The sequence below is a fragment of the Schistocerca americana genome, chromosome 3 (assembly GCF_021461395.2).
Source record: "Schistocerca americana isolate TAMUIC-IGC-003095 chromosome 3, iqSchAmer2.1, whole genome shotgun sequence".
NCBI lineage: Eukaryota > Metazoa > Arthropoda > Insecta > Orthoptera > Acrididae > Schistocerca > Schistocerca americana.
In genome coordinates this window covers 153,634,027-153,646,604 of record NC_060121.1, presented here as the reverse complement: position 1 = coordinate 153,646,604, position 12,578 = coordinate 153,634,027, and the positions used below count along the sequence as shown (strand labels likewise).

Sequence of the window (12,578 nt, the reverse complement as noted above, 5' to 3'; positions counted from 1 at the left end):
TATAATAAAAAAATTCCAATACTTTATTTATTTTTAATTCCAAAACGTAATATACGAGGGCAGTTCAATAAGTAATGCAACACATTTTTTTTCTCGGCCAATTTTGGTTGAAAAAACTGGAAATTTCTTGTGGAATATTTTCAAACATTCCCGCTTCGTCTCGTATAGTTTCATTGACTTCCGACAGGTGGCAGCGCTGTACGGAGCTGTTAAAATGGCGTCTGTAACGGATGTGCGTTGCAAACAACGGGCAGTGATCGAGTTTCTTTTGGCGGAAAACCAGGGCATCTCAGATATTCATAGGCGCTTGCAGAATGTCTACGGTGATCTGGCAGTGGACAAAAGCACGGTGAGTCGTTGGGCAAAGCGTGTGTCATCATCGCTGCAAGGTCAAGCAAGACTGTCTGATCTCCCGCGTGCGGGCCGGCCGTGCACAGCTGTGACTCCTGCAATGGCGGAGCGTGCGAACACACTCGTTCGAGATTATCGACGGATCACCATCAAACAACTCAGTGCTCAACTTGACATCTCTGTTGGTAGTGCTGTCACAATTGTTCACCAGTTGGGATATTCAAAGGTTTGTTCCCGCTGGGTCCCTCGTTGTCTAACCGAACACCATAAAGAGCAAAGGAGAACCATCTGTGCGGAATTGCTTGCTCGTCATGTGGCTGAGGGTGACAAATTCTTGTCAAAGATTGTTACAGGCGATGAAACATGGGTTCATCACTTCGAACCTGAAACAAAACGGCAATCAATGGAGTGGCGCCACACCCACTCCCCTACCAAGAAACAGTTTAAAGCCATACCCTCAGCCGGTAAAGTCATGGTTACAGTCTTCTGGGACGCTGAAGGGGTTATTCTGTTCGATGTCCTTCCCCATGGTCAAACGATCAACTCTGAAGTGTATTGTGCTACTCTTCAGAAATTGAAGAAACGACTTCAGCGTGTTGGTAGGCACAAAAATCTGAACGAACTTCTCCTTCTTCCTGACAATGCAAGACCTCACACAAGTCTTCGCACCCGAGAGGAGCTCACAAAACTTCAGTGGTCTGTTCTTCCTCATGCACCCTACAGCCCCGATCTCGCACCGTCGGATTTCCATATGTTTGGCCCAATGAAGGACGCAGTCCGTGGGAAGCACTACGCGGATGATGAAGAAGTTATTGATGCAGTACGACGTTGGCTCCGACATCGACCAGTGGAATGGTACCGTGCAGGCATACAGGCCCTCATTTCAAGGTGGCGTAAGGCCGATTACGTTGAAAAATAGTGTTGTGTAGCTAAAAGATTGGGGAATAACCTGGTGTATTTCAATGCTGAATAAAACAACCCCTGTTTCAGAAAAAAAAATGCGTTGCATTACTTATTGAACTGCCCTCGTACTTTGTGGATAGCTCTCGTATGTCAGGAAGTTTCATATCAGCGCACACTCCGCTGCAGAGTGAAAATCTCATCCAGGTTTTTATTTGCAAAAGAAGTATATCCATTTTAGTTGCTGGTGTAGCTGTGTCTCTGTGCATCATAAATAGGTGCGCAGCTTCCTTTTTTTGTTTTACCGTCTCGGTACCTTGGGCTGTGAGCCGTTGAGACGGCGGACGCTGTGGTGCGACAGGTGGAGGTGGTGGTGCGCGAGGCGCGCGACGTGCTGGCGCTGGAGGAGGACTACGTGCGGCTGCAGGGCGGCTACGTGCGGCTGCTGTGGCGCGTGGGGCGCGCCCTGTGCCGCCTGCTGGCGGGCGACGCGCGGGCCGCCGACGTCGCCTCCGACGTGCTGGGCGCCTGGCTGCGCGCAGAGGACGCCACGCGCCGCGACATGGCCCGCATGAGGCTCTTCAGCCGCAGCGCGCGCGGTCAGTCTCTCCACCTGCACACACTCACAAAACACGGCGCTGGCCGGCTAACAAGGAGGCGCCACGGTGTTCCGATCACGGGTTTAGGCCGTGTCCTGCGTGAGCGACAGAAGCGAGCGACTTCTGGATACGCGACACTCCACCGACAACCACCAACATCGGGCGAAAACCTTGGATGTCCAGGGTGCGAGCGACCACGTCGCGCTACAAGATGGCTGCTTACAAGGGAACCTCCCCATCGCACCCCCCTCAGATTTAGTTATAAGTTGGCACAGTGGATAGACCTTGAAAAACTGAACACAGATCAATCGAGAAAACGGGAAGAAGTTGTGGGAAACTATGAACAAAATTAGTAAAATATACAAACTGAGTAGTCCATGTGCAACATAAGCAACATCAAGGTAATTGTGAACTAAGGAGTGCCGTGGTCCCGTGGTTAGCGTGAGTAGCTGCAGATCTAGAGGTCCTAGGTTCAAGTCTTCCCTCGACTGAAAATTTTAATTTCTTTATTTTCGTAAAGTTATGATCTGTCCTTTCGTTCATTGACGTCTCTGTTCACTGTAATAAGTTTAGTGTCTGTGTTTTGCGACCGCAACGCAAATCCGTGCGATTAGTAGACGAAAGGGCGTGCCTCTCCAATGGGAACCGAAAACATTTGATCGCAAAGTCATATGTTAACAGATTCCTCCACAGAAAAACACATCTGATATATTCCATACGACACTGGTAACGGCATGTTGTCGACCCACCTAACTTGTACACTTGGCGAATGGGTAAAAAGATTCTTCTACCTTGCCCGATTTAGGCTTTCTTGTGGATGTGATAATCACTCCCAAAAAAGTGATGAAAACGTAAGAGTTTGTCACATAAACTGAGGATAAAAAATTAAACTTTTCGCTCGAGGAAGACTTGAACCTAGGACCTCTCGTTCCGTAGCTGCTCTCGCTAACCACGGGACCACGGCGCTCCTTGACCTCCATTGTCCTTGATGTTGCCTATCATCGCACGGACTACTCAGTTTGTATATTTTACTAATTTTTTTCATAGTTCCACACAACTTCTTCCTGTTTTCTCGATTAATCTGTGTTCAGTTTTTCAAGGCCTATCCACTGTGCCAACTTATAACTAAATCTGAGTGGGGTGCCATGGGGAGGTTCCCTTGTTAGAGCCAACCAGCTGTTTCTATAAAACGGCGCCCCGAAACTGTAGAGTACTGTAGCTGGAGAGTAAGGCTACAGAATTAGGTTTACTTAAGAAAACAAAGCGAAAAGGAATGCTCTGCGTGAAATTTACAAATGGAGGCATCTCCATGGAGAATTCCATTAAGTATCGTCAACTACGAAGATGAACACACAAGTTCTTGGAATACACGTGAATGAGCAGAGGAGTATTCGACTATTTCATCAATAAATTAAATACGAAAGTTTTTTTTACGTTATCAAGTACTTTTAATAGCCAATAAATGCGGAGGAATGACTACCACATGACTAATTGCGCAAAATACTAACACAAGCCCTATAATGGGCAATAGGTAGCTGTGGTGCAGGGATACCGGCATAGTAGCTCAGCGTGTTCGGTCAGAGGGTTTAGCTATCCTCTCTAATAAAAAAAAAATTGTGAACGGATCAACGAACAACCTGACCGGGAGTCATCGGACGTCCGCCATGAACAAATTTAAGGAACACCATAGGACAAAACGAGATAAAAAAAGGGTAGCGTATACAGTTTGTAATCACGTGCCAGGAGAAGGTCCTGAGTTCTATTCACAGCAATTTTTATATTTTTACTGATTCAATTACGATTCTGTATACTAAGTTTTATGTATACTGTTTACACTGCATCGCTAAGTATATTTTTAAGGTCTTGCCAAAGAACTTGATCTTCACTCCTATCCCAGTATATCACACACATTTAATTGCTAATAAATTACAATGGATCATGAAATTTTACAGATATTTGATGTTGCAAACGTAATTGATCAGCAGTCAGTGTTTAGACCAAGCGTTTCAATTACTCTAAATAGTCTGCAAAAGTAAAGCTTACAATATTTTTGAAAAGTAAGTCAAACGTTTTGTGTAATGAGTTGTCTAAAAGTATGAAATAGAAAATATTAGGGAAACGTTTGGTGCACCTCACTTTCTGTTCATGATTTCGAGCATCATTCAAAGGTACGTAGAGCGTTTCTCTGTTCTACTTATTTCTTTTACACAAATCATTTCATAAAATATTTGAGCGATTTATTCCATTCAGAAAGCATGATCTTGCTGATCCTTGCTTGCCTTCGTAGCATACTTGATTCGAAGGAAGCCTTTTTGACATTTAAATACCGCACCAATGTATCTTTTTATGTGCAAAACAGCTAAGTCTTGAACAGAGGAAATTTTTGACACTTCATTTACAGCAGCTTTCCGTGAAATATTTCAATTTCTCCTCAGCTTATTAATTAAGTTTTAGTTCATTACCCTGATTTCTTTCAAATATTTAAATATTTTCATGCCAAACTAGATCCCATGCTGGTCACTTTGATACTCCGTTTACCCTTTTCCCTTCCTTTGTTTGGCTATGAAACTTTGGACAAAACCTCATGACGTAAATTGTAGAGAGTTTTGTTTTCGCTCTGCTCACGCGTTTACAAAAACGTATTGACTGTTAATCATATGATAAAATAGTCCTTTCTGCGTGCTGTCATTTCTAAAAATCGCCGTTTCGATATCTTGAACATTTTATGAGTTATGACGATTTTTACGACCACTTGATTCCCGAAGCGCAGGAAACGTTAGAACGCGCCGCGAGCAACCCGTCCGCGGATATAACAACCAAATTTCTCAAGAATGAAAAAGAGATATCATCCCGGTATCAACTTTAAATACAATTTAGATATATTGGTTACATTTCATATGCAGTAATGTATGGCCTTAAATGAACTATATGGAAAGTCTCTGCAAATTCTTAAAAATTTCGTGCAGCCATGTACTCAATTTCGTGCAGCACAGTAACTATGACGAATAACGAAAATAAATTCTGACCTTTATCATTTAAGGATATCAAGCTATAGGTTGCGGAAGAATCAAATTTTTTCACCGAATAGTTCCCTTGAAATCGGATGCTAAGTAATTCATAGCTGCCATCGCGTCCGCTCCACTGTTTTGCCTAGAGGACACGTGGCTGTCGCTCTGTGTCGCGCGTGCTGCAGCGACAAGATTCAAACACGTTTGAACTCAAACGTCGCCGGCTGCAGCGGCAGACAGGCAGCGACACCGATGTCGCCCACTTAGGACACTCCCATAACTACACCTGCGGTTGTGTTTTGTCGCCTGAAGCTGTCACGCGCTGTCGCTCGCTTCTGTCGCTCACCTAGGACACAGCCTTACTTCAAACTTTGTGCACCTTTAGTAACCCATTAAAAAAACATCATGTGCAAGTACCAAGGCACGCCACTCTGGTGGTTCCGACAAAATCGCAAGAGAAGTCTTGCTCTTATATCACCTACCTCATGTACAGTCGATAGGCAAAATAATGTGAATACTTGTACTTACTTGGGAATGGTTTATTAACAAGGGGTTGGACCCCCATTTGCCCGTAACACAGCTCGATTCTTCTTGGAATACTGGCATATAATGATCGTATAGTCTCCAGTGGAGTGTTATGCCACTCTTCGGTTAGAACCTCTTCTGACCCCTGCAGTTACGACGAAGGCGGAAATCAAACTCACAAGGACTTGAGTAGTATTACTGTTCGTTTTTGGAGCATCACCTGCGACCAGCTATGCGAAAGAACCGGCGACACTTCCCGGACAACCCACCCATCATTTTGCACGACAATGCGCGGGCGCATACAGCGCTAGCTGTGGCTTTTGTTCAAAAATGGCTCTGAGCACTATGGGACTTAACATCTGTGGTCATCAGTCCCCTAGAACTTAGAACTAGTTAAACCTAACTAACCTAAGGACATCACACACTTCCATGGCTCTGAGCACTATGGGACTCAACTGCTGTGGTCATAAGTCCCCTAGAACTTAGAACCACTTAAACCTAACTAACCTAAGGACACACTTCCATGCCCGAGGCAGGATTCGAACCTGCGACCGTAGCAGTCGCGCGGTTCCGGACTGCGCGCCTAGAACCGCGAGACCACCGCTGCCGGCCTGTGGCTGTTGTGTTCGGTTGATGTGACTGGGAAGTACTGTACATCTACCATACTCCTCGGACTTAGGTCTTGTGCCTTTGATTTTATTCTGAAGGTGAAAGAACCATTTCGTGGCATTCGCTTCGGAACTGTTGCAGAGATTCGACAGGCAGTAGACCGCTCCATTCACACCATCAACAGAACAGGCTCTGCTAACGGTATACTACGCCTTCCACATCGCTGGCAATGGGTTCTACACAACGCTGGTGACTGCTTTGAAGGAGAGTAACAGGTGCAAACATGTAACTCTTTTGTATCAGTTGTGAATAAATAGTTGCCACTATTTAAGTTACAACCCTCATACAGACCTCGTCGGGTGTTATCTTTACCTTAGTCGACTTCGTCCCATTAAGAATGCTGTACTGAGTTATATCTCATACAAAGTCTTCAATCCAGTCACAAATCTGGTCCAATATTTATTATGCAAATTGGAGGTGGAGGCGGGAGAAAGGAAAGGGAAGAGAAGGGACTAATAATATCAGCTGCATCGGACTTTATGCAGAATCAGCAGCGATGAGCGAAAATGTGTGCCGGACCGGGACTCGAACCCAGAATCTCCTGCTTACAAGGCGGGCCGCATTAAGCATCGCACCACAGTGTCTATCGCAGATACGCAGACTATCCCGACACGCTTCCCGGATTACACTTACTCACACCTAGAGCCACCTACGCTCAGTCCCCGTCCGTGTCCTCCATGCTCGCTAGTTTAAGATTCCTGCTGGAGGTCGACGACGTAAATGTACACTGCACCACAGCTGAGGATTCCGCGTGGTGTCCGTTCTTTCAGACATGTCCGCACGCATTCATATAACTGGTCCGATACTCCGTAAGCTCGTAGTTATCTCACTAAAGGACTACGCTGGCCTTTGCGTGTGGCACTTAGGATTTCATGGACGAACAGAGAGAGACCTGCGTTTCGCGAAATCTCTGTTCGGTGTCGTTTTTTTATTTTTTTAAATTTAATTTAATTTTTTAAATTTTTTTTTAATTTTTTTTTTTTATAGAGGAGATTTTCGTTCTGCAGAAACGTCATAATGCGTGAGCGTGGAATAAGTACCATTACCCAACAGCAGATTGATGTCAGCGGTTAAGGCTTATAATTACTAATTTTAATTTTAATAATCAACAGCCTCAGTTGCACCGTTTACCTAGAAATTTACCTAGGTTTCAGTCGGGATAACCCAACCTCCTTCAGAATAACAGTAACTACCGTTTGTCCATAGTGGACATCGTCAAGCTAAAACTACAGATCCATAAATTATCGTCAGATTATAAAACTTATCTGGAACTGCCTCGGCCCCACTTCGCGACCGCGATGCGGCAGCCACGAGTGCTGTACTGGAACTGACCGTACCGTCTTGAGGCCCGCCTAGGCGGACACAATACCTCGCGCATGCGCATGAGCTGTATGATAGTTACTTTCTGGGACAAGACGTGAACTTAACTCCTGATCTTGAATTTACTAGTAAAGTGAAATAAAAGGTATAGCTGAGGAAAAGGGCGTACATGTTTACCTGTGCAGAGCGTACTTAGATCGACTGTCTTAACATTTATGAAGTATTCATTGGTCATGATATGAGGACGACATCATGTGCTTACAAGGTATGGGCTATCTAGGAAAATTATTGTGCTTAACCACGAAGTTTAATCACCTAAAAAGAACTTAGTGGTGGGAAGGATAATATAAAGCCAACATCGTCATTATTACGACTAGGTCTAGAAATTTTTAAGACGTAATTGTTAAGCACTTGCTTAGCTGTGGTTACAGCGCATGAACATCCTATTGACTTACCACACAAATGGTCATGATTGAACCTATGAACAAGTCTATATCTAATCTGTAACATCCGGCAATATGGGCCATATAAAAAAGATGGTCATTATTCAAGATTAGTATATTTGACCTGAAATGGTCTAGAATCATGTCAAAAACTAATGCACGTGCCTGTTTGAGCTTCTTGGTCAAGTTATGGTTATGAGTTGCGGAAAATACTATAGTGGCGGCAATGGGGTACTCAATTTGCCTTCATGGAGGTGATCCACACACATATTGTAAAAACTGTGTGTGGACCAGTGCCATCGCCGGCCGCGGTGGTCGAGCGGTTCTAGGCGCCTCAGTTCGGAACCGCGCGATTGCTACAGTCGCAGGTTCGAATCCTGCCTCGGGCATGGATGTGTGTGTTGTCCTTAGGTTAGTTAGGTTTAATTAATTCTAAGTTCTAGGCGACTGATGACCTCACAAGTTAAGTCGCATAGTGCTCAGAGCCATTTGAACCATTTTTTTGGGACGGCTTCCATCTCATCTGGACAGACGACGGTACCTCAGAGGGCCTCCTGTAAGAGCTTTCTTTTTCTGGAACTCCAGCCACCGTAACTCCATTGGTGTCTCAGGGCAGCTGCGCCTCCTCTGTAAGCCAATGCGTTACAATCTGGGTGGCTGGACTGGCATTTGAAGCCAGTACGTCTCCATCGTCTTAACCACTGCTCCGCCTCCGTCGCTCCCACATATTAAAGCTTATCGGCGATGCCTGAAAAACTTACCTGAAATGTAACAGAAAACGTCAGAGTACACCCTACTGATTGCCCCTATTGTCAAGTAAATTCTATGGATTGTATTTGTCTCCAAGCTAGATTCATGCGCTGATGTTGCACTTCTTTCTGGTCTTACCGCCAAGGCTGCTGTCTTTACAGTGTATTCACGATAATCATATCACACTCTTCATTGGGCATGTGTTGATTAATCTCCGTCGCGGTCGCAGGTTCGAATCCTGCCTCGGGCATGGATGTGTGTGTTGTCCTTAGGTTAGTTAGGTTTAAGTAGTTCTAAGTTCTAGGCGACTGATGACCACAGCAGTTGAGTCCCATAGTGCTCAGAGCCATTTGAGCTATTAATCTCCGTCTACTGTCTCGTTTCTAATTTTAACAGACTGGGAACATGATAAGAGTGGAATGTCATGACGATTGTTAGCCATGTCTTACCTGGGATTATGTAGAGGAAGATACCACAGACAATTACGCGAAAACTTCAACTCCTTTATAGTGCCAGAGACAGCAAGAGGTCCGTTAATTAATTCGTGTATACCATTCTGTAGCGAATTTTAACAAACTTGTAACGTGACAAGAGTGGCAGTGCATTGCTGGCTGAAAGGTAGGTGAGCAATACTGGAGATAGTGGGGAGGAAGGGGAAATTACGGTGTATTGCGCTTTATGTAGAATCTTGGACGTTGGGTGTAATATTTTTGGAGTTTATCTCAGAGACACCACTCCCTGCTCCAGGCATTTTTACAAAATAGACTCCGCTGAAGATATGAAGAAATGGAGGCTAGAGTTTAAAGTCTCCTCTATGTCAGAACGCCTGCTGAGGTGAGTGGTAACGTGTTTGCCTCCCATGCCGCGGGACTGGGTTCGATTCCTGGCCGGATCGGAGATTTTCTTCCCCCGTGGACTGGGTCTTGGGTTATCATCATCACTGACACGTAAGTCGCCCAATGTGGCGTTACCTGAAATAAGACTTGGAACCTGGCGGCCGAACTTCCCTGGATGGGGTCTCCCGGCCAGCAATAGCACTGATCATTTCATTTCATTTTCCTCTATGTCAACGTGATTAGAAGCTAAGCACTACCTCAGTTTCACGAGGTTCTTGTTGATTGAACACTATCGGAATTCACCTGGTGTGATTTAGAGAAACAATAGGAACGTATCGTAGGGCTGTCGGACAGACGATGGAAAGCAGCTCATGAAGAAAGATTCCATTGTCTTCACGGTGGATCCACTGACTCCAGTAAAAAATTTGGTGCCTGCACAAATGGTAAATCTGTGACAGTAGTCGAAAATCAACTAGCGTAAAGCAAACCGAGAAAGCATATGCAGTTATGGAAAAACTTCATCTACTTAAAACAGAGGTCAGCAAACCGCGGCTCACGACCTACATGCCGGTTTGGCCCCATGGGCGTGGCTCCTCTGCAAAGTAGCACGTGCTGGCGCTCACTTACATTTCCAGGAAGATGAAGTATCAAAGCATATCGTCAAGTCATCTCTTTGCATTCTGTTCTACAATGTACTGTGTGGTTGTAATTAAACGGACGGTAGTCTGGGATGTAAATATTGCAAGTCGCTGAAACATCGGAGGTATGTTCATCAACCGGTGTGCTCGTGGAATATGTCAAAAAAATAATAATTACAATTTCTGCCACGAGGTGGAAATATGGCGCTGTAAAAATTTGGTGTGGGTGCAGAAAAAGGAGAAGAACGATCAAATACTTGATAATTTTGGTTCTGGCACGTCTATTAGCATACGGTCACAAGTTACAACATGTGTTCAAAATGTTCTCCCGACTGAGCAACGGGCTGTGTCCGTGACAGGGCGTGATCGACAACTGCTCGCAGCATATCCTGTGTAATCAAAGTGATGTGTTGTAATGCCACCTTCAGAAGGTGGCAGGGATAAAATGGAGGGAGCGAAAGGCTATTTACAATTTGTACAGAAACCAGATGGCAGTTATAAGAGTCGAGGGGCATGAAAGGGAAGCAGCGGTTGGGGAGGGAGTGAGACAGGGTTGTAGCCTATCGCCGATGTTATTCAATCTGTATATTGAGCAAGCAGTAAAGGAAACACAAGAAAAATTCGGTGTAGGAATTAAAATCCATGGAGAAGAAATAAAAACTTTGAGGTTCGCCGATGACTTTGTAATTCTGTCAGAGACAGCAAAGGACCTGGAAGAGCAGCTGAACGGAATGGGCAGTGTCTTGAAAGATATAAGATGAACATCAACAAAATCAAAACGAGGATAATGGAATGTAGTCGAATGAAATCGCATGATGCTGCGGGAATTAGATTAGGAAATGAGACGCTTAAAGTAGTAAATGAGTTTTGCTATTTGTGGAGCAAAATAACTGATGATGGTCAAAGTAGAGAGGATATAAAATGTAGACTGGTAATCGCAACGAAAGCGTTTCTGAAGAAGAGAAAATTGTTAACATCGAGTATAGATTTAAGTGTCAGGAAGTCATTTATGAAAGTAGTTGTATGGGGTGTAGCCATGTATGGAAGTGAAACGTGGACGATAAATAGTTTAGACATGAAGAGAACAGAAGCTTTCCAAATGCTGAAGATTAGATGGGTAGATTACATAACTAATGAGGAGGTATTGAATAGAATTGGAGAGAAATTTGTGGCACAACTTGACTAGAAGAAGAGATCGGTTGGTAGGGCATACTCTGAGGCATCAAGGGATCACCAACTTAGTATTGGAGGGCAGCGTGGAGGGTAAAAATCGTAGAGGGACACCAAGAGATGAATACACTAAACAGATTCAGAAGGATGTAGGTTGCAATAGGTACTGGGAGATGAAGAAGCTTGCACAGGATAGAGTAGCATGGAGAGCTGCATCAAACCAGTCTCTGGGCTGAACACCACAACAACAACATGTTGTCATATGCTGTCCTTCGGACCAGGATGATTCCGGATGTATCCCCGATAGACACGATCTTTCAGATATCCCCACAACCGAAAGTCACATGGATTGAGGTCGGTCAGTCTGTAAGGCCTCCCGTCTTGGAACTGCCTAGACATAATGCAATCGTTACCGAAGGTTTCTTGAAGCAAATCTTTTACCTGGCGAGCGACATGTGGTGTCACCCCGGCTTACATGAAATTAGTAGTGGCGACACAGTTGTATTCTTACAAAGCTGGAATCACGTGTTGCACGATGTGGTCCTTATAACGTGCATATATCACTGTACCCCTAACTGACGCTACGCCATATTTTAACGTCCTGTCCGAATTTTAATATACTGCGCATTGATCTTGGCCTGCCATGTACTCTGGATGCCATTTTAGCGGACGACCCAGGAGCAGCTGCTCGTTTTATCCACTTGACAAACCTGTCTAAGGACATTTGATTATGCTGTTTTCTTTTAATCCCTTGCCTGTTAATGTGCCTTTTATAGTGTTGTCCTTTTTAGTTGCTGTTTTAACCCCGTGCCTCGCAGTGCATTCATAACTTAGTCTGGGCGCTAATGACCACTGTAGTTGTGCGCCCTAAAACCACAAAAAAAAGACAGGCCAGCGAGGGGTCATCTTCTCGTAGAAAAACGGACCAAGACTCGGGTAGACTGTGAAACCACACCACACAGTCACTTAAGTTGAGTGCAGTGGATGTTCCTGCAAAACATGTGGTGGAGTAGAAGCCCATATGCAACAGTTCTGTGCATCCGTGGCACTGTGCGGAGTAAAATGCGCGTCTTCCGTCCGAAGAATGTCCTCCCGGATACATGTCGTCCATTTGCATGACGAAAGCCCTTCTTGGGGCCTCACTTGTTGCACAATCTGAATCCTGTAGGGATACCTGTATAAAATGCGCCGTAAAATTTTGTGAACTGTTGACCGAGGGAGAGACAGTTCCCGTGACACAGCACGAGCGCTGGCTGCAGTACTAAGGCACATGCTGCACGGTCGGCCGTAGCTATAGCAACTTCATCAACAACCGCCATGGGAATGGGCCGCCTTCCTCTTCCTGCTGCTCCACCTAATTCACATCTTT

At 44.8% G+C, this 12,578-nt stretch overlaps 1 protein-coding gene across 1 annotated transcript in view; it reads left to right on the top strand.

The window, feature by feature from the left end:
- Nucleotides 1–1,808: 1,808 nt before the first annotated feature.
- LOC124607496 overlaps nucleotides 1,809–12,578 on the top strand; it is a 63,614-nt gene continuing 52,844 nt past the window's right edge. The window contains exon 1 of the mRNA XM_047139877.1: nucleotides 1,809–1,850. Coding sequence (XP_046995833.1) covers nucleotides 1,814–1,850 — 37 coding nt within the window. The 5' untranslated portion in view covers nucleotides 1,809–1,813. The remainder of the gene's footprint in view (nucleotides 1,851–12,578) is intronic.